The 21,930-nt window shown below is 55.9% G+C and overlaps 2 protein-coding genes across 3 annotated transcripts; one reads left to right on the forward strand and one right to left on the reverse strand.

Annotated features, from left to right (window-relative positions):
- Positions 1-5,654: 5,654 nt before the first annotated feature.
- Positions 5,655-11,039, reverse strand: HOXB9 (homeobox B9). Its single transcript, XM_045813810.2, has 2 exons — positions 10,226-11,039; positions 5,655-7,569 (listed from the first exon to the last, which is right to left on the reverse strand). Exons 1-2 carry the CDS (start codon positions 10,740-10,742, stop codon positions 7,334-7,336), a joined length of 753 nt encoding a protein of 250 aa, XP_045669766.1. The 5' UTR covers positions 10,743-11,039; the 3' UTR covers positions 5,655-7,333.
- Positions 11,040-11,180: 141 nt separating this feature from the next.
- Positions 11,181-20,224, forward strand: LOC123802883 (uncharacterized). 2 transcript variants are annotated; one of them, XR_015721301.1, is made up of 4 exons: positions 11,181-14,152; positions 15,688-15,793; positions 17,290-17,446; positions 18,678-20,224. XR_015721301.1 is itself a non-coding variant. In XM_087854476.1 (3 exons), the coding sequence occupies exon 3, from the start codon at positions 18,232-18,234 to the stop codon at positions 19,210-19,212; it is 981 nt and encodes a 326-aa protein (XP_087710602.1). In that variant the 5' UTR covers positions 11,181-14,152; positions 15,688-15,793; positions 17,290-18,231; the 3' UTR covers positions 19,213-20,224. The 2 variants fall into 2 exon arrangements, 1 of the variants encoding a protein (XP_087710602.1); XM_087854476.1 differs by having other exon boundaries at positions 17,290-20,224.
- The last annotated feature ends 1,706 nt before the right edge of the window (positions 20,225-21,930 follow it).

Here is a 21,930-nt window from a genome sequence, read left to right on the forward strand (position 1 = left end):
GCCGAGTTTTAAAAGGTCCTATAAATGTAATTGGTATTTTAATACAAGTTATCAAATCATACAGCTTCCTCTCCTAAACATATTTTCAAACAAACGAGGTAGTCATATTTAAGGCTTTAATGATCAATTTCCTTATTATTGATAAAGGTTTAACTATCGTGTGGAGAGAATTGGCTGGGTAACCGGCCCCCCAAAAACGGCTGTAAACTCTTTAACAAACTATAAAACGCAATAAAGCCGGAGTCTGTTGTTGTTTATGCCGCAGCGCATAAAAGCTGTTAGCATTTTACGAGTTCTTTCCTCTACAGCTATAAAACTGCAGCTTCGAACGCCCCGCCGCCCGACTGCAGCGCGGTGGGGGTGACGAAGCCGAAATGAGAACGATTATGGGTTTTTTCGGCGCAAACGGTGACTTTTCTGAGATTTTCACCTCCTTCAGCTGTGGCCAGCACCTGCCCCTACCCCCCCCCCCCAGCCCCCTGCCCCACCCAGGCCACTCACCAACTTTCCCTGATTAAACAAACAAGCAAGGATTTTCTTTGGAGAAGGGGTCCCGCAGGGCATGAGGAGTACCAGGAGGGGGGAAAGAAACTTTCTGGTTAATGGGCAGTGGGGAAGCAGGGAGCGAAGTTCACCCTGCGACCACCAAACCCACAATTTTGTACAACCTCCTTGGCCTGCAGAGAAGTGCTGGGATGGAGAGGAGGGTCTCCAGTCAGCGCTTCGGGGAACCAACTTTGTGTGATGGGAGAGGGGCCTGGTGCCACTGGCAGGATGACGCCCAGCTGGGGTGTCCCACTCCTGCACCCAGGCCTTGGGACCTATTAACCAAGCTCAACTGGCCCCCCACATTCCAGGCCAGCTCTCCACACCTTCTGTGGCACCCTAGGGTGAGAGGGCACCACCGAGCCCATCACATCAAGGGGAGGGAAGGGCTGAGGAGGCCGCTGCTGGACACTGAGGCCCAGGTGCTTGGTCTTGAGGCTTGCCGTCCTGTCCTCTCCTCTGCTCTAGGTAGAGGCTGCAGAGTGTAGGTATGGGGCAGGGGCACCTTGTAGCTTTCAGCGTCCTTTGAGCCATCATCACTACCTAAACTGACCTTGGGGTCTAGGGGATTGGGATCCAGCAAGGCCACGGAGTTCCCCCATTTTCTCTCCTCTCCCCTGGGGGAGCCTGTAGTTAAACCCAACTCTCTCTCCAGCCCTGAGGACCTGGGGCTGAGGCACAGCCTACAAGGCCCAGCTGACTGGGTACCACCCTCTCCTGCCTTTGCCTTCCCCAGCCTACCGGGCCTACTGAGGGGGGCGGCCAGGTTTTCGAAGGCCCCAGGCTCAGGGTCCCATGGCCTCCTGAATCGGCTCACTGGCCAAGGAAAGGAAAGAAAGAAGGGAGGGAAAGAGGGAAAAAGAAGGAAAATTTCTAGTAACAAAGGTAGAGGCTCCCTAAATACATTCAAGCCATTGTTTATTCACCAGAGAGTGGTTCGCTTTGGAAAGGGGCTTTGGGGGGGGGGATCCCACGTACCCCAACCTTTGTAAAAATGAACCCGTCAGCTTTTTCCAAGGGGAAGTTCCCAGTAGAGTCCCTTAGACCTTCAAAAGTGAATCGGGAGAATGGGAGAGGGGCTGAAAGGGAGGAAGAGAACGGAGAAGAGGAGGGGAGAGAACCAGGGTCTTGGATTTTCAGTGCGAGGCTGAGGGGGCGGTGAGGCAGCGGAAAGCAGAGTTAAGTTGTTGCCGAAGAGAACATTTTTATCAAGTGCGGGGGATTTTATGGTCATGATTTGAGGACTCACCGGTGAGGTAGAAATTCAATGGCTTGTTCTAAATCATCCCTACACTGTGCCAGAAATTCCTGATGGAAGGAAAATGTTTCTATTATAAGAAAAAACAAGAAAGAGCGGGGAGATAATTTATAAACACCCAACGGAGCGCAGATTTATTAGAGAAACTCAAGTTGAGAAGAAACTCCGCTTGCCTCTTTGCACCAGGTCCTGGGGGAAGAGAAGAGAGACCGCGGCGGGGCTAATTTTAAGGAGGGGTGTGTGTGTTTCAGGCAGGTTTGTCCGGACAGGGGATACGGATCAGGCTGGGCTGGGAGGAAATGGGAGATTTAGAATTAAAAGGGTTATGGGCTGACAATGCGCGGGTCTCAGAAGGAAAATTGCCCGAGTCCAGGCCTCCAGCTGCTAAATTGCCAAAGGACCCTTGTCCCCTAGGTTTGCCGGGGCCGCGGCGCACGGAGCCCGAGCTCTCACCTGGAAACCACGGAACGTGGAGAGAACCGAGCTCCTGCTTCCTGCCGCCGTGCCTGCCCCCACATCCATCCGGAAAACGCACACTTTTTTTTTGGCTTGCCCAACTTGGGGCGCGCAGAACAACCGAGAAAACATACGAGACCTCCCCACGCCTCGCCCGCCGTTCTGGGGAGCCCCTGCCCCGCGCCTGGGTCACCCGGCGCGCGCCCAGCCCCAGACACGTACAAAGGCTCTGCAGCCTCTGTCGGTGCTGACCAGCCCCGCCGGCCGTGGGCAGCTCCGAATCCCCACCGAAGCCGGGGATCCATTCCATCCGCCCCCAAATTATACCCCCACACCCCGGGCTGGCTCACCCGGTTCCCTCTGCTGCTGATCCCGTTTCGGGGCAGTTCCCTCTCCATCCGACCTTCTTCTACCCGCTCGCCCCTTTCACCTGACCTGCATCCGCATCCGCAGACATTCCTCTAGCCCCCCTCCCAGAAAATCTCATTTTTCCGAACCACTTCTCCTCTTTTATTTTGCCCATTTTCCTATTCTTCTTCTTCTTCTTCCCCGTTTTCATGCATTTGTTGCCCTACCGACCACAGAAACGGTGAGAAGCACTGAGACCTCCTCCTGAGGGAAATTCAGAAAATTGACCATTTGAGGGGAGGGGGGCAATACGCTATATCTGAAATCTATAAAATTGGGGAAACGGCCATAATGAACCCTATATTTTTATTACGCGCAAATTATTCATGACTTTTGGTAGCGCTCAGTTCACAGATTCAGGGCCGACCAAGGTGCGAGGTGCCTCCGCGAGAGTCCGCAGCCGCCGCACCGGGGATTTTCGCGTGGAGCAAGGGTGCCATCTAGCGGTCGTCCTGAGAAAAGGCGCCGCCGCCGCCTCCGGCTCGGCCGGTTTCTTCGGAGAGCCAGCCACCAAGGCGACATGCGGGAGAAACTTTCATTATTAGCAGAAAAGGGGCAGGGAAACGAGAGCAGGCGAGAGAAAAGGCATCGGAAATCAGGAAATGGCTCATGAAATTGTGCATATAAGCTAAAAAAAAAAAAAAGGCAAGGGGGTTAGAGAGAGAAAAAAAGAAACCATAAGCTTTTTTCCTCTCCTATTTACCCCTGCCCCCCCCCCCGCCCCTAATTTCTGGCGGACACCGCCAGGCAGTGCGCCGTTTATGGCCCGTAAAAGGGGGAAGCCGAGCACTTTTCAAACCCAACACGATTGTTTCAAATTCTGAGAAGAAACAATTGGGCTTTTTTTGGGGGGGGGGAGGCCTGGGAGGGTAGGAGGCGGCTGTAAAAGGATCAAGAGGCTGCCCGCGCCCAGACGTCTGGCCCCGCCGGACCCGTGTGTGTGTGTGTGTGTGTGTGTGTGTGTGTGTGTGTGTGCGTGTGCTCAGGGGGCTTCTCGTTTATGACGCCCGATTCTGGAGGGGGTGTGAAGAACAAAGACGAGAGTCCGAATTGCGTTCTCTGAAGCATGTGTGACAACAAAGTGTTCTCCCCTCCCCTGTCCCTCTTCTCCCCTCTTTGCCCCCTGGGGCGCCCGGAAACCCCCAGCCCCGCGGCCTGGGCGAGTGAGGGTGGGGGCCCCGGAGCTTGGCCCACCCATTCGCCCGCCAGCCCCAGAGCCCAGGCCCAGCTGCGGCTCTCGCAGCTCCGGAAAGTTTCCCCTCGCTGTTTGCTTTGCTGCTGTTTAGTTTCTTAACCTTCAGAAATTTATACGCTATAAACTTTTATAGCGGTCATATTCTTTTATTGCTGCGCGCACGGCATTGAATTCCTCTCCCGGCTTCTCCGTCTCGCACTCTCGCTGTCTCCCTCTCTGAATCTCTCGCTCTCTTTTATGACAACAGATTTCCCCATCTCCGGCTTCCCAGCCTCCGCATCTTCGCCTTTGTTTGTCTTTAAAGAAGCCACCCCTGGCTCGGGACCCAGACGCCGCCGGAGGCTTCCCCGGGAGGCCTCGCCCCCTGCCCCGCCGCTCTCCGTCCGGTTCCAGCCGCGCCTTTGCCTTTCCTCTCGGCGGAAGCTTGCCTGCTCGGCTCACCCTCCGCGCCGGCTGGCTCCAGGGAGCCCAGGATGGGGAGGGAGCCTAGTCTACACAAGCTCTAAAGCCAGATTCATTTTATAACCCGAATGGAACCCTCCTTGGAGGATGCGGTCCCGGGACCGTACCCAGTGCCGTACCCAGGAGCTTCGCCTTCTCCTGCCTTTGGCTATCTGTCCGATTGTACCTTTCGTTCGCTGGAGAGGGGTAGGCCTGGCCTTTTCACTTCCAGGCACCTCTCACTCGGGCCACGCTTTGTCCCCACCTCTCCCCCAACCCTCGGGGGCTCGGCGGGCGGCAGCGCCGCCGGGGTGGGCCTGGCGGGAGGCTCCGGCGGGCGGCCGGTTCCCCCGCGCCAGCCCGCCAGCCGGGCAGAAGCCCAAGCCCAGCGCCTGGCTGACACAGGCAAGGCCGCGGGGAGCAGCCGTCTTCCTAAGAGGCTCTGGCGGGGACACCACTGTCTGATAGGGACAGAAAGATGCCTCTGGAAACCGAATTTAGTTTTGGGGTCCGACTGGGGAGTGATTTTTTTTTTTTTTCTCCCGAGACACTTCTCCTGTCCCTGCCTATCTACGGGAGCTGCCTGCCCAGGCCTCTCCCTCTACCGAACTCCACCCGCCTTACACCAAGGCTGCTACCCCGTGGCTCAAATTGGAGCCTCAAACTCCGGGTGGGGGCCGGAACCCTCGGAGGGTCACTCCTTTTGAGTGGAAGGAAGGACAGCCTGGCTTTCCTAAGGCCTCTCTCTACACCCAGTAGCCCGGCTACAGGGAATGGCTGAAGGAAGTTAGTGCCTTCCCCCCTTGCATGCTCTTTTTAAGTGGCCAAACCAAGGTGATGTTCTCGGCCAGCTGAGAGGAACCGCTTCCAGGAGTAGCAGCGCAGGCCGTGCCTTCCCTCTGGCTCTGGAGTTGGTAGGGAGGTCTCCAAGGCCACTTTCGAGGAAGATCTCATTGCTCACTGCAGACCCAGACCCCTCTCCAAACCCCTCATCTTTCCTTCCACCCCACTCGGGTCTCCCAGCTCTCCTGTTGGAAGGCTCTTGCTCACTTTAAGCAGAGGTCTTGGGACCTTGGGTCCAGACCAGTTCTCAGCTCCGCCAGGAAGCCTGCTTTGCAAGGTCTAAGGAGACGTCTCTTGGACACAGAAGTCTCTCTTTTTTTTCCCAGCTACCCTCCTGGAACTAGGATCTCTACCTCTGGCCAGGTGAGGAGAGCCAACACAGAATGAGACACAAGGAGAGATTTATTTTCTAGAGTGATATATATTTTTTTTGTTCTTTCTTGTTTTTTTTTTTCTTCCAAAACAATCAGAGCTCTAGGCCCCTCGCCCTCCCCTTTCCCACCCACAACCCTCCCATATAAGCGACAACTGAAAACAGACCAGACGATCACCCCCAAAGAAATCACAAAACACAGCACAATTTCACGACAGCCACCGACAAAGCAAAAAAAGTTCTACTGGAATGTCCCCCCTTGCAGGGTCGGGAGAAGCAGGAGCAAGAAGAGTTCATGGAATTGAAGGGGACTGGACAGATGGGGGAGCAAGGGGAAGAAGGGAAACAGAGAGTAAGCTTCGGCCCAACGCTTAGGTGCGATTTGGCCTCTTTCCTTTGCACGCGGGACCGCGTTCCCTACAAGCACGGGCAGCAGCTGAGCAGACCGCCAGCCAGGCCCGAGTGGCGGGAGGCAAAGCCTGGCGCCAGGTCTCGTTCTGCGCTGGGGCGGGCAGCGGCCGAGTCTGGGGCTCCTCCGCTTGGGTTGAGACATTGGCAGGATGGGGAGGAATGCGCCAGGCTCCCCGGCTGGAGCCTTTGCTCCTCCCGGTCCTCCACAAGTTATCCCGGAAGGGAGCTCCTCGGAATCGACTCACAATAAATTCTCAGTAGGACTCTCCCGACCTGCCTTTCCTGCCTCTGGTAGGGTTGAGCTAGCAGGGGATGGAGGGTGGATGGGGGGGGGGTGTTTCTACAAGGAGCAGCTTGACTCGCTGATGCAAGGTGGATTTGGCCGAACAGAGCTGATTTCAGAGCTGGGGAGGATGTGGACGGAGAGCAAGAGAAGCTACAGTCTCTGTCAAGCGGGGCACAGATGAACAGACAGACGACATTGTCAAGGCTTACGACCCGATTTGACCTCCTTTTGTTGGAAGGAGAGGAAAACAACATGCAGAATTAAACATTTCCTGCAACAAAATGTGTGTGTGTGTGTGTGTGTGTGTGTGTGTGTGTGTGTGTGTGTGTGGAACACCTTCATAACTCTTAAGATACCGTCATAAGACCACTGCTGCCTTTCCTTGGCCCTTCTCCCCCACCAGCTTGGGGGCTGAGCTTACCCCCATTTGGCCTTGGGTCCAGAGAGGGTACCGTTGGGGATTCCATAGAGATGGTATGGTGATGCTGAGCCCTTTGGGCTACAGAGCCTCATTCAGGAATGTCTCTAGATATTTTCTTAATGTGTATTTGTGTCAAGGGTAAAATCTGGGTGTGCTGGTGGTCTGAGGACTGTTCTGCCAGACTTGGGGTGTGATGGTCCGCATTTGGGGTGTCACTTCATTTGAGTGTTGGCTGTGAGCTTTCCCCGTTATTACCGTGGGCTCCAGGCTTTATGGGTGTGGGCTTCTGTTGGGCTGTAGGCAGTTGGAGTGTCCCTGGGTGACTTTGGGAAAGGTGCTGGTAGGGTGTGGAAATAGGTAGGCTGGAAGTGAGGGGCTGGGGCTTCCCAGAAAAATTAAGGGGGGTTGCTAGGGGCTCAACTAGGGTCTCTCTCTCCTTGTGGCCCATCGCCTTGTTAGAAGCCAACTACATGTCTACCTTCTAAATCAACAAAACTTCCTTCCGAGGCTCAAGGAGAAGAGAAGGACAGGTTAAGGGCAAAGGAAAGGAGATGCTTTAGATGCGGAAAAGGACTTGGAGGAGAAAGACTCCCTTCCCCATTCACTTGAATACATCCCAGACAGCACTGGCCCTGTCGCCATCACTTATAAATACGCGTGAGATGGGGAAGGGGCGGGGAGGGCTGGGGGGGTCTTCACTCTTTGCCCTGTTCCTTATTCATTTTCTTCATTTTCATCCGCCGGTTCTGAAACCAGATTTTGACTTGTCTCTCACTCAGATTGAGGAGTCTGGCCACTTCGTGCCTACGGTCCCTGGTGAGGTACATATTGAACAGAAACTCCTTCTCTAGCTCCAGCGTCTGGTACTTGGTGTAGGGACAGCGCTTTTTCCGGGAAGAGCGAGCGTGCAGCCAGTTGGCGGAGGGGTTGGCTGAAAGAGAAGCAGCGATAGAATCAAAGAAAGGAAGGGGGGGTGAAGGCCCCCACGTTCTCCTTCCAAGAGAAGGTACCCCTGGCCTCCACTCCCCATCTTGCTTTGCAGAGAGGGGACCTGGGCCTTCAAGTTCCCAGAAAGGGTCCCAGAGATGGGCCAGGGGTTGCTCTTGACACCCTCTGGTGAGGGTTACTTGGACAGAGTGGAGCCAAACACGTACCAGGCTTTTCAGCATTTCCAAAGCTTTGGCTGCCTCAGGTTCTCTCTCACTCTCCTTCTGCACTTGGGTCCCCACTGGTTGGGACTCAGGTCAAAGCCCAGCATGGCTAGAGAGTCTCCCCCCGCCCCCAACAGGCATCACCAGACTAACCAGAGGTGGTTGACCTGAAGGGTCCTGGGCTTGGCAAGTCTGGGGGGAGGTTAGAGAAGGGTTGGGCTGGGGGAGAGCGGCTTCTGTTCCACCACAGCTGAGAGACCTCCTGGCTCTCCAGTCCAGTCCGGGTACACCCCGCCTTAATCACAAGCTTGCATCTCTTAGCCACATAGCAGCAGGCATGTGTGTCTGTAGATATCTTGCCCCCCCCCACACACACTGCAAACATGGGTCTGCACTTAGAGACGCAAACATCCAGCACACTCCAATTCACATGCAACCCAATTGCAACCATTTATCAACTCCGGCCTGTGGACAAGGGAGCGCCAGGGGCTCACAGATAACTTATGGTTGCAATAGTCTCTCCTTTTCTGCTCCTGCTCAGCTCGCAGTTTGGGTAAAGCAAGTTCAGGGCAATTGGGAAGCAAGATTGCTCCAGTCCCAAGGTGGGGAGCCATGGATGGTATGGGGGTAACAGAAAGCCCTTCACAGCACACCTAACTCTAACTGACTCCCTGTGGCGAGGAGGAGCAGAGAAAGGGGTAATTGAATGGGGGGGGGGAACAAAAATATATACAGGCTTGTCTCCTTTTTACTGTCTCTCTCCCTACCCTCCCGAACTCAGAAAAGTTGCCAAATAAAGCAGAGCCAATTAAAAATAACAGCCACCCTTTGCTAGATTCTTCTCCCCAAATGGAAAGCACTGAATATATATTTTTAAAAATAATCTGGTTCCTCCTACACTAAGTACCGTGTCTTACCAATTCGCAGCGCTATTTCCTTAATGTGATTGCCTGGGATGGGACCCGCAGCCACATTAAATATGAAAGAGGAAAAAAACTGTTAATAATTGATCCTAGCCAAACCACTGCCTTGCAGTAATGGCCTTTCCAGGCAGAGTTTGGGGGTTTGGGGTGGGGGGTCTATTTGGGTGCGAGCCGGGAGGTTTTGGGAAGAGCCCGTGTTACTCAAACGCTAGTTCTCCTTCTTAACCCCGGCAGGCTGGAGGAGGTGGCTCCCTGCAGGGACCTCAGAGGAGTGGGGCGGCTCACTATCCTAGAGCAGATGAGGACGCCCCAAAGGGCCTGTGGGCCACTAGGTTGATGGGAAATCTGGCAGGGCAAGCAGAGACGGACAAAAATCCGGCCCTCACTCCCCCAAAAGAGTAAGGGGTGAGGACTTGTTCCGGCCAGCCTGGGGGTTATTGTTTGAAGCTAAGAGCCCCCAACCAATTTGCCTTTCTCGACCTTACAAACAAAAAATACGAAACTCCCCCCCTCCACCGCACATCCAGCCAGCAGCACCTCCTGGAAATTAGCCAGACTTGGGGTCCTGGAGGAGCGGGAGGTGAGAAGTAACTACCATCCGAGGGTAAAGTTCTCCGCCTTTCCGCAAGCCTCTCTTCCCCCCACCCTTCCTCTCCCCAGGGTCCCTTCGGGATCTCTCCTTCTCCACTCTGGCTGTCGGCCCCGAAGTTCAGAAGCGATTCCCGGACTCCCCGAGAGGCGGACAGCTCCGGCTGGGGCTCGGGAGCCCCGCGGAGCGCAGCGGGGGCTACAGAAAAGGAAACTGCAGCCCGGGCGAGGATGCCAAGGAGGGGAGGGGGCGGCCGGAGGGAAGGCTCCCGGGGAGGGGCCGGCGCATCCGGGGAGGGGGCTCAGTCACCGGGTCCTGGGCTTCCCCGCCCCTCCCGGCGCCGGCAGCGGACCCTGAGCGGCTACTGCGCGAGATCCGCTAGGAACAATCCTCCGCCAAGCTGTTGCATCGCAAATAAAATCCTAATGAGCCCCCTCCCACTTCCCCTTGGCCGGTTTTTACGGTCTGCGCGTGGCGCGGGGAGCTCTGCCAGCCGCGCGGCCCCGGGCAGCCCCGTGCGCTCCCGCCCTCGCCCGCGCGGGCTCTCGGCCTCGCTGGCTGCCGCCCGGTCCCCGGCCCCGCCAGCCCCTCTCCCGGCCGGCCGTCTTCCGCCTCCTCCCGGGCTCTGAGCCCCAGCTCCGGGGGAGTGGGGGAAGGGAGGCCGAGAGAGCCGCGAGGTGGTGCCTGCGCCCCAGTTCCCTCCCGGACGCGAAGCAGTGGGGGCGGCGCTCCTCCCGCGGCCTCAGTCTCCCCTTCGGGGGCACCCCGCTTGCTTGCCTCCTTCCTCCCTCTTCCCTCCTCCCCCGCTCGCTCTCCCGCCACCGCTGCGGTCTCCCTTCACATTGTCCGCAGTTTATTGCCTCTCCCCTCCCCTCCCCCTCGCCTGGCCTTCGGCCTGGTATTTCCTCACTTTTTATAACTTACTTTGATCCGGCCTCTCTTTGTCCTCGCTTCCTTCGCAAATTTTATTGTCCCCGTAGCCGGGTCTTTGATTAGACAGGACGGCCTCCCTGCCCGCCGAAGTTTCCAAACTGTACTCGGGCGTGCCCTGTTTGAGCAGCTCCCCAGGCGCGCCCAGCAGCGGCTCCGCCTTCACCGCCGCCTGGCCCTGCCCGGGAGCAGCTTCGCCGCGCGGCGCGGGCTCCAGCCAGGTGCGGAGGTACCTGCTCTCGGCCGGCGGGACGCCCTGGGGCTGCAGGTAGGGGTGGTAGACGGACGGCAGGCTCCCGGACGCGTGCGGGCTCAGCGGCGCCCAGGAGGCGCCGAACACCGGCGCTTTGGGCTGGAAGCTGCACGAGGGGAACTCCAGGTGCTCCGCGTGGCCCGGCTGCCGGGGGCTCGCGTACTGGCCGGAAGGAAACTTGGCTGGAGGAGCGTCCTCACTCTCGTGACTTATGATCGAGTCGACATAATAGCTGCTAAGCGTCCCAGAAATGGACATTCTCAGACATTATCCGGGCGCTCGCAGGGGGAAGGGAAGCGCTCGCGCGGCGGCGCCCAAGCAGGGAGAGGTGGCACCCAGACCGGTGTGAGGGCTTTCGGACGCGACCCCCCCAGCCCCCCACCCTCCCACCCCCACCCCCTGCTCAACTTCTCAGCCAACAAAGTACAGTGGAGCAGCCCGGCTCAGCGCTCCTTGCAAAATGATTGGTCAAAGTTTTTCCGACTGCCTGATAAAGCGTCAGCTCCGACATAAATCAATCGGGCGAGGGGGCTGCGCTCTCGCTGTCATCCGTCCTCACCGCATTCCATATCGAGGATGGATTGTTTTATGCTGATGCAATGTGCTATCACGTCAGGGCTCCGGCGGCCACGTAACCTCAGCCGGAGCTGCCGGCCGCCCGCCCGCCCCCCCCCTTTTGCAGGAAGGGGGGTTGTTCTCGACATGGGGCGGCGGGGGCGGAGGAGAGGCGGAGGGAAAGCAGCGGGCTGCCTCGGGAGGGATGCAGGCTGTGGAGCCCTCTCCCCAGGCGGGTCCGGGAGGAAGAGAGGGAGAGCTGGGCAGAGGGAGGGAGAGAGCCAGCCTGGGGCGCAGACGGAGAGGCCCACAGCATAAAGAGGAGGTCGTCCTGCCCCCCTCCACCTCAAACGCATTGCCACTCCACCCCGCAGGCCTCGTTTCCTCTCCTCTGTCCCCTTGACATAAGATGTTTATTAAACAGCAGTGCAGCGGCAATCCACTGGAGATGAAGTAAAGGGGATGGGAGAGAAGTTGGGGGGTTTTATAGGGCGTTATCCGCTTTGGAGGGTTCTCTGTGACCATGTTGGGAGGTTTACAGGCCTGGGAGCTTCTCCTGACCCCTCCGTAGCTGAGAGAGGAGAAAGGAGAATAAAAAGGGGTGAGTGTCCAATGATCTGGTCTTAAAATTTAGCTATCCTAAAATTAGAACCTATGTGAGGTTAAAGGTATTCATCAGGCTCTGGAAAGTTGAGCCTCTGGAAGAGTTTAATCCAACTAGCCACAGCTCCTTTAAATTTCTTGGGCCTCTCTCTGGCCCTGCTCAGAGGCAAGTATGGAGCCCGGGGGTGGGGGCATAGCCATGACTCCTTTCCTTCCCCAATAACCACCCAGGCCCTTAAAATTGCCCATTGGGAAAGCTGAATGTGAGAAAGGGTTAACAGAACTTCCCTAAGGTGTCAGCAGAGCAGAGGTATGGGAAGGGGTCCCACGGTTATCTCCCCTTACACCCAGGGAAGAAGGGGACCAGTGAGTTTTCGCTTCTTCTGGATGGCTCCTCTCTCCAGGCATTGTGGTCCTGATAGATTTCCAAATATTGGTATTGGGTACCAGTGTAGACAGCCTGCGGGTCAGTCTCCCAACCACCCGTCGCCTTCCCTCCTGTGAACTCTGGCTGGAGCGTTCAGATAGGCCGTTTTATTGGTATCTACTCTGCAGCCCTGCGCCTGGACTCCCCTGGGGCCACCGGCTGGCTTCCTGGCTCATCTCCCAGCCGCTGCTCCTCCAGCTTCTGCCCTGGGTATAGCCGCTTCTTGTGGTGTGGACGCACAGGGACAGGGAGGCGCAGCCCTGGGACAGATGAGATTCTCCTCCGGTTGGGTTGTAGGAGCAGGCTGGGGCGGGTTTTCTCAGCATTGCCGGGCCCTGGGCCCTTAACCGATAGGCTGTCCCCAGCCCTGTCCTTTTAACAAAAGCGGGGTCTTTCTAATTTGAGGTTTTATCTTTTTTGCCATGTACCCTCTGCCGTGAGAAGGCTGCGATCACCTCCGCGCGCACACACACAGGCACACTCCCGCCCGCTTTTCTTTTCCAAATGAAGCCATCTCGTGTCATTACGTGTGAAATACGAGGGTGAAGCGCCATATTTCTTCACATTATGGCGATTTCAAAATGATTTTTTAAAGATCAATGCCAGCGCCCAGCCGGCCCCCTCCTTTTCCACCCCAGCTCTCCGAGGGCGACAGCCCCGCAGATCCAGAACCAAACAGCGTGAAGATCTGCCTTTTCCATGGGACCCAATTGGGGAAACAAAAATCCGATGCAAATTCTTCTAAGTAGCGGTTGGACGCTTGGGAAAGTCGAGGGAGCTCCCCGGACTCAACAGCGAGAAAGCTGCACGCAGAGCGAATGAATCACAGTTAAGGCAAAGCACCTGTTCTCCATTTGCCAGACGTATGGAGTCTGCTGTTGGCTTTACCTGTAATAAATATATTCTTCAAAGAAAAAAAAAACCTCTCCTGCCATAAATAGTGGTGTTATGAAGCATGGCGGGCTGAGTATATGACTTTCTGTAGTACATAAATTAGGGCCCAAAAGGCCATGTGGACTGTGGGCAGGGCCTTTTTTTATTTATAGAAAAGTCACAGCGCTGGGCTGTTCTTAAGACCCAGGCTGTGCAGGCGCTGGGCTCTGACTACAGCCCTTCTGGTTCCCATTCCGGGCCCAGACTTTAATGCCGCCTCTCTTTGCAGTAAGAGAGAAGTCAAGAGGGACACTTAGTTTAGGGAAGAAGTTAGAGGAAGAACATTTGGGCTCATGACTTGTGCCCTACAAGGCTGGAGAGTCTCAGCAGACAGAGGCTAAGTTTGTGAGTTGCTGTCTATATGGGCAGTTGCTCCTAAGCCCTGGTGGCTCGCAGGTGCTGGGTAAGGAGGAGACCCAGGCCCCTTTTCTGAGACCAGAGCTTAACCTTTGCTCATAAAACTGGAGGGTAGGGACAGTTTAGAAATGGCAGGTTTTGAGGTCTCAGTCCTCTCAGGAGAGGGAACTCTGGTGGGAAGGGAATGGACAAGCACCCACGCCCTAGACCCTGCACCCTCTTCCCTAGACCTCTTCCCTCCAGGTGGGGGTCCAGATGCATCAAGCAATAGTCCCACCCTAGCCCGGTTTTCTAGAAAACACTGCTGTCCCAAATTGGAGCTCAACTCCAGCTCAGGGAAAGGGTTAAAGGGTCAGCTGGGAGGGAGACCCTTGTTTGGGTGCTCTGAGTCTGTGGATGCCCTCAAAACCTTGTTTCCTCTCTCAAACAATGGTACCCACCGTGGAGGAGGGAGACAAACAGGATCGCTGCCCCTGCAGTCCAGCTTCTAAAGATGCTTAATAGAGAAGTTGCTTGAGTGGGGGGGGTCACTTTGTTCGGAGAGCAAACTGCTCCCCACCCCACCCCTAAATCCTAAAGAGAAAGAAGGAAAACCTTGCCTTCCCTCGCAGCCTCTAGCCTTTTCCAGCACAGGAGCCGTGCCTGAACACAACTAGGGCCAGGAACTGGTGGCTCGGAGAAGGGCAGGCAAGGGAGAGCTGCAACCCTTGGCCACACTGGGGCCCTGAGCAGCCAAGAGCGAGGCCGAGGTGGGGAGAGCAGAGGCCGACCCTGGCCAGGACCAGCCCAGCCGGTGAGTGCCTGTGCTATAGGGGCGGCTTTTGGAAGGATTCTTGTCAATAAGGAGAGAGAGAGAAAATCTAGACAGAGGGAAGGAAAAGAAAGAGAGAAGGAAAAACAAAAAGAAAAACAAGAAATGGGAAAAGGGGGAAAGTTTGTTTTTAATTGATAAGCTAAGCTGAAATTAATGCATGTTGTATTTGAATAGATGTGTGTATCTTGTAGGTATATTTCAAACTGATATTTACTTATGGGGACCCAGCGTGCAAATATGCAAATACGCTGTGCTCTATACTGTGCATAGACTATGTAATAAATAAATATGCCCGACTGTAATACTGGGCATGCATATAGAAGATCCAGTGGTTCATATGCAGATGTGCGTATAACCCCTGGGAAGGATGTGGGTTTACAATTCTGTTCATATAAGAAGATCTATTGCCCAAAAGCTGGTGCGTACATTTTTATAACAATCACACGCCTATGGAAAGGGCAAAAACTTAAGTATTTGTGTACTTGAATTTTGCCTGTAAAACATTCACTGATTAGTAAGCTTTGCTTGAAAATCTCCTGTTGACTTGAGATTCAAGCAAAGTATATACCGTCTCCTCAAACCAGCGCATGGGACTTTAATCTGAATTCTTTTACAACTTTCTCCTAAAATATTTCTCTGGAAGGTGAAGGAAATGCCTCGAATTGGCCCAGGGGCGGTCATGAAATTTTGTGACTTTTTGGTCTGACCATGACATCCTTTACTGGGTATCTCACCCCAAAACTGCAGGGACAGCGTGCATCGTGTGATGCCTATTTCATGGTAGTGATGGGCGTAAGAATCAAGGCACCATTACTTGTGCACAAGTGTGTCCCTCACAAGTGTGAATCTGGCCAGTGGGCAAAGATGAGTGGAATGTGAAAGCCCTCAGGTAACTGTGGGGGTCATAGCAAAGCACTGCTGTGTCCAACGAAATTAGAAAGGTCCCCACGTCTATGTCCCCACTACCCGGAGATATTTTTTCTGACCCAGAACCAGAGTCCAGACCCACTCTGGGAAAGAAAGAGGTGTGGGGATGCTTGCTCCAGGGCGGGAAGAAACCAAGGTCCCCAGAACATTCAACCTTTATCCAAAACAGCCCCTAAAAAGGATCACATCGAATCTACACCCATGCGTTCAAACCTCAGGGCTTCCAAACCCTCCAAGTGGGGATTTTAATTGTAAAGTAACGAAATCTCCTGCCAAATCTCCCTCCCAGGATGTCAGAGGTGAAAGGAAGAACCGAGAGGTCAGCGGCCCAAGCAGACCTTTGGACTCTTCTTACCAACTCTCAGCCATCAGGGACATGGAAGGCGGTGGGGGTGGCTGGCTCTTTGGGAGGGGGCATCCAGGAGGCCAAACGGGGCGGGCGGCAGGCGGGGCGGGAAGGAGCTGAGCAGGTAGAAGGTTATTACGGAATTGCTTCCATAAAACCTGTGGCTGTTGTAAAACTCTCTGCTTTCCAAAGACTTTATTTCCTCTTTTCTCTCTAACATCCCCCTTTTTTCTTTTTACAGCACTGTTCCTGGGAGGGGGTGGCCAAGAGACGCCAGGGATGGAAGACAGTCAGGCTCCAGGCTCCGGGTGGCTGGCAGGTTTGTGAGAGGCCCAGAGAGAAGTAAGGTAAGGCAGTAAGACACTTCAGACCACCTTCACCCAGGCTGGAGGACAAGAAAATGTCAAGGAACAGCATTGTTGGCCTTTGTCCACCAGGACAGTGGATTGGAGGCTGCATTTCTTCCAGAGCTGGGGGCGGGTCTCCCAAGGGCCCTTCCACTCCCAGCAGATGCCCCTTAGTGAGAGACCCCCCCCCTTGATGTCAGCTTGGCGCCGGAGCCCCATCCGGTCCGGGCCTCTTTCCCGGCCCCTTTCCACATTTCCTCTGCCTCAAGCAGGGGGGGAAAGTTTGGGAACAAAAGTTAGCTTATGCTTTGGACCGTCCCCCTCCTTCCGCCAGTACTTCCAGTTTTTCCTTTCCTGGGCAGAGAGCCAGCAGCCTGGAATGGGTTGGAGTCAAAGAGGGTATCACAGCTTTGCCCCTGCCCTACCCCCCCCTGCTCCATCTCCTTTCAGTCCCGTCTGGAATGAACGGGCCCAACAGCCTGGGCTCCCCTTTAGCCTGCAGGCCAGGCCCCTCTCCCAGTGGGTGGCCCTTCAGACCTAGGTAACCCTGCAGTCCAGCCCCAGAGTGTATGGGGAAGCCTTGGCCACTTTGTGGGGAAGGAGCTGAGGGACGGGGAAAGGTAGAATTTTTTCTGCCCCACCTCTGCCCCACTAGGCGGCCCTAGGAAGGACCCTGGAGGCCCTTAGGCTGAGGCTACATGGGATCCTGATATTTCCCTTTCAGAATGGGACAAACTAAGCCCTCTTCAAGGACCTGAAGTCCTGTTGAAGTGGAGTCCTGTCCCCCCCTCCCAGGGTTACAAAGACCTCAAGGACCTCCCTCTATCTCTTGAATTCGAGCATTTGCCAAGTTGGAGAGACTGACTCCGGGAAATCTAAATGTAGACAGGAGCCCAAGATCCCAAGGCAGAAAGCCTGAAACCCCAACCACCATTCTTTGGCTCTGCGGAACACCCCAGCAAGGGGCCTCTGGCGAGTGGAATGCTCCCCATTCCCCCCTTTCCCTCCCAACACGCACTTAAAAAACACAGAAGTGGAAAGACCCTAGAAACTTCCCAGAACTCTCCTCTGGGGAACGTCCTTGCTGCTTCCGGGTGAGGGACCTCAAACCTCTTCATCCTTTTGCAAGGGTGACCCAGCCCTGACTCTGCTCCCCTACACAGCTCCCCACTCCTCCAGCTAAGTGGGGAGCAGTAACTGCCATGAGTCGTGGTTTAACGTCATTGTGTTCAGAAATCCAGGCCCAACAACACGAAACTACCTAATTCACTCAGCAGTTCCAGTTCACGCGCCAGGTCAAGAGCTGCCTGAGGGCAGGCCCCTGAACCCGACGGCTGGCCCGCTCACTCCCACTCTCCTCCACAACTTCCCCAACAGAACCCAGCTGCTAGTAAACAACACGTCTGAAGAACTGGAGGCAGAACTCCAGGAAAAACCATTCTGGAGCTGGGCCTGGCAGCTCAGATACCAGGGACTTTTTTTTTGCTCTCTTCCAGGAGCCCTGGTGGATGGGGACCCTAGGCCGGAGACAGGCCTGGGCAAGGCCTCCCCAATACACCTGCCTGGTCACCGCCTCTCGGCCTCCGTCTCAGCAGCTGGAGGTCTCCACAGACACGATTCCTCACCTTCGATCACCTTCGAATTGTTATCAAGGTGCGTCTACACTCGCCGTCGGGCTAGTGCCTGTATTCCAGGGTCACTCAGGGCAGCTCTGAGGGGCCAAAGCCCTGCTTTGAGACTGCAGTATAGACAGAGAGCAGAGAGGAGTGCTGAGAAATCGGCTGCAGGAGACATAGACGGAAAAGCAGTGTGAGAGAAAGTACCAGGAAAACCAGGGAGCGAACGGAAGAACATGACTGGCAGGGAAAGCGGGTTGACCTGGACGGTCACGGTGAGGTCGCCCTGCCAGAAACGTCTGGGGAGGGGGGAGCTGGCTCCTCAGAAGCTGAGCTGTCCCAGGTAAGCCCGGCTGTTTCGAACTCAGAAACGAACCCGAGAGGCTGAGGACTCAGATTGGGACGCAGAGAACAAGTTTGCATCTTCCTTCCCGACCTTCAGCCTGGGCCCTTCGCTCCCCGCCCCCACCGAGGTCCCCTCCTGCCCCCGCTACCCCTGCAGACACCCGCAGCGTCGCAGGTGCTCCCGCACACACCCCGCAGCTGGCGGGCGGCCCCGCGGACCGAGGCCGCGCACTCACCTGGGCCGAGGCGGCTGAGCGGGGCGGGAGCGGCCGTCGGCAGGTGCGGAAGGTGCGGAGCCAGCGGCCTGTCCCCGTCCGGGCCCGGCTCCCTCCCGCCCTGGCCCCGGAGGCGAGGGTCCGAGCGGCCACGTGTCCGGCGGGGAAGTCCGAGGGAGCGAGGGAGTCTGCCTGGCCGCCCGCTCCCCCGCCCGGGTGTAAATCTTGGGGACCGGAAATACAATAAAACTTCACCGTGTTGATGAACTTCAAATGGTTTACATCCCCTCCTGTCCTGAAAAGAAAGACGGCCGGGGGGCGGGTTAAGAGGAAGGGGAAACAAATTTACGAGCCGACGCCGCCCCGGCCCCTTTCTTTCGCCCGAGCGGACTGCGTCCGCGTGGAGAGAAGCAGCCTCGGCCGCCGGCCCCCGGGACTGTGCCTCGGCCGCGCCCGCCGCCGGGGACTCTTCCCTCGCAGGCGTCGCCCGTGCGGCGGCCAGGACTGGAAGCCACCGCCTCGACTGCCGGCTCGCCGAGCCCCACGCACAGCCTCTGCCCGGCTCCCCCGGCTCTTCGCCACCGCGGAGTCAGACGCCCCGTCCGTCCTCGCCCAAGCCCCGGCTCTGCCCGCCACGCCCCGTGGCCTCCGGTCTTTCCATCTTTCCGCTGAAAGCGGGTTTTTCGCTTTTTCTCTTTTCGTCTCTAGCTGCCAGACCTCTGCCCTGCCCCACCCCTGTATGGCCAGGTGCTCCCTTGCAGGGGAGAAAGGGTCAGAAGGCCTAAAGTGGCGGAGCGGGGCCGGGGCTCCCAGAGGAGAAACCCAGCGGCTGGTCTTGGCCAGAGTGGAGGTGACGGCCAGCGCGGAGCAGCGTCCAGATTGGCCTCTGCCGAGCTCTGCCACCGGCTCCTGTCCGGCTCCTTCGAAGCCTCCAAGTGAAACAAAAACAACCGCGACCCGCACCTCCACTGCCCTCTCCAGAGTTCTTTTCTGCTCTGGACCATTTGTTGTTGCTGTTGTTTTCTTTATGTTCTTGTTTTGGTTTTTTGTTTTTTGTTTTTGTTTTTGTTTTTTACCAAACTTTGTGGAAGCCGGATTTGGAATCGCCATCAGGCCGTCTGAATCAAAACCAAGGAGAATCCCTTTTCGCTGTGGGAGTGAAGTTGTTGATTTCCTGCTCACTTTGTCTGCTGGAGGGGCCTGGTTAGGCACACTACTGGGTGGGAGAGCACGGGAATTTTGATCATGCCTCACGGTTATTCACCAAAATAATACCAAGGATTCAGGTCTACGAGGCGCTGGAGGGCTAAGATGAAATCAGGTTCCGCCAGGGCTGGCGTGCAGGACTGAGGCCCAGCTGCAGACCCAGGTGGGGGTTTGGCGCACTGACAGCCCCTCCTTCCCACAGACACACAGGTGCGGCCCTGTGTGACCTGCCAGCCCCACGCCCAACCCTCCTTCCAAGAAAAGGCCCCAGAACACTTCTGGGGACGTCTTTTTTAAAGTGATAAAAAAATATATACGGGCACCTGTTTGCCTCAGTCCGAAAAGCAGGCAACTCTTGAGCTTGGGGTTGTGAGTTTCAGCCCCACATTGGGCATAGGGATTACTTTTTTTAAAAAAGGAAAAGAAAGAAAAATTTTAAAAAGTAATAAAAAATGGAATGGGTGGGGAAAATACTATGGTCTGCAAATCGCAAATTTTTTGAAAGGCTGTCCCACTCTGCCCCAGCCAGTGGAGGATGGGAGCAGTGCCCTCTGGCTCCTTCCTTGCACCCAGAGGAGGAAGGGGGGAGTTCACGAACAGCTGGAGGACAGGAAGTAGCTTGTTTCCATCCCGATATTCATATTCCAGACTACGCATGCGGAGGCACCGCCAGCTCTCTCCTTATTGTTGCCCAACTCCCTTACTTCACTCTTTATCATACTATATTTTTATTAAAAACCTGTGATGGCAGCTACTGGCAGTCACCCCTCCTATCAGGATTTGCCTCTGGGAGCTGTTAGCGATGGGCGGAGGGCAGGAGTGAGGGGCCAGCAGTTTCCACACCATTCAAGACTGTTATTACCCACACCCTGCCCCACTCTAGAGGCCTGCAGCAGGGGCAGGTCAGTGCGCTCCTCCCTGCCCATTGCTGACCTGGGTCTCCTGATTCCCTGGACCAAGGAAAGGGGATTGAGCCATTTTAGAGTCCTAAACTCTGGCAAATCTGAAGAGGCCACGGTCATCCAACAGATGGATCTGTGCACACACAAATTTTGCATACACTTTTCAAGGGCTTTGTCACTTCCCGCCTACCCCCATCCCCAGAACCCGGGCCATGGATCCCGGTTTAAAAAAATAAAACTCTCTGCATGGGGCTGAACGGACACCTCAAATGCATCCCCCTAGATGCCAGCCAGCCTTCTCCTTCCGAGGTTGCCTGGCCCGAGAGGAGTCAACTTTCAGTGCCCAACACAGACACCTACCAACAGGGGCGCTGGTGCCAACGGGCACCCTCCTGAATGCCGTTCAGACACTAGTTGAGCTAATGGTCACTCAGTGAGGAAAGGCCACTTAGGCAATGCTTCTTTTCACCCTCAGATGTTTTCCGTATACTCTCCCCCAAAGCACGTCGATCTCCAAATTATTCAGAAAATCGATAATGTGGACGACCACGCTGTAAGATTTAGGGGCAATTTTCCCCTACTCTTGCGCCTCCTCGAAGGTAAAGCAGAGGTCTAGCATAATCGGAGGGCACTGGGGGCAGTGGGTGGTGAGAGGAGGCAGTATAGACACCGGTGCAGAACACGGGATCCTCAAAGACACCGAAATGGAGACCCCCTTCCATTTAGTCAGAGTCACAAGGTGAGTAAATATTTCGGGGCCGTCTTCTTCCGTCTCCCTTCCTAGGCTCATCACGTTGGAGGGGTGGGTTTGAGAGGAGTCAGAGGTGCCGGAAGTCACATCCCTGAGACCCAGGCTGGATTTTTTGTCCCCTGATTTCTGGCCGCCGCTGGGGAAGCAGCTCCGCGGTGGGCGGCGGGTGAGGCTGAGGCCGCGGCCGACCTCTAGGCGGCGCCCTGGCGTTGAGTCCTGGCGCAGCTCTGGGTCCCGCGGCGGTGGAGGGGCCGGTTCCTGCAGACGCACTGGGCTTGGCCTGGAGCTGGCCGCGGGCGCGTCGCCTTTGGCGCCCTCTGCCAAGCAAGAGAAACACGATGAAACCAGTGAGGGCTGGGAAAGGAATCGGCTGCTCGTCATGGCTCCATCCGCTCCCCACCCCCTACGCTCACTCGCGACTCTAGGGAGCCTTCCACAGCCCGATCTCCTTTGATCTCCCCAGGGGCCTGCTCAAGGCCAGCGCCAGAATCCTTCACCCCTCCCCCCAACTTGCAAACGAAGACACTGAGGCCTGAAGTGGTTAGCCCCAGATCACCGCAGCTATTAAAATGGTGAGGCAGGGCTAGAGGACCTGGCTTCTACTCCAAATGGAATGTTCTTACATTATGACAACCCCAGCAAAAATGTCTTTCTCCTAAGCAAAATTCCTGTCCAGAAAGGCAGCCTTAGGGCGTTGTCTATGTTGGAAGTTTGGGGTTTTCTGGATTTAAGATTTGGGGGAGCACAGAAGGGAATCGGAAGCAGATATAGGAGCATCTCAGCTAGGATTGGTAGGCAAGACAAGTGCAGCCGCCTCCCTTCCAGGACATGGCCAGCTCCATGTTTATAACCTCCCTAGACCTGCCTGATGGAGGGTAAGTGCCTCAGGCCCTCAAAGGCACAGATGAAAAACGACCCTCCCGGACTGGGATATTGTGAGGTTTGAATACTTTGTCAGAGGCCCTGATGACTAAGAGGCGGTGTCGGATACACAACTGCCCCATAAACCCAAAGGAGAAAGGCCTTTAGGGCAGACAGTCGGGTCACTCTGCTCAGTTCAAATGGCCCGTCGAATTATAGGAAAAGGAAGCCAAATTCCAGG

Source organism: Ursus americanus, chromosome 23 (assembly GCF_024610735.1).
Source record: "Ursus americanus isolate L20-20 chromosome 23, mUrsAme1.1.p, whole genome shotgun sequence".
Lineage (NCBI taxonomy): Eukaryota > Metazoa > Chordata > Mammalia > Carnivora > Ursidae > Ursus > Ursus americanus.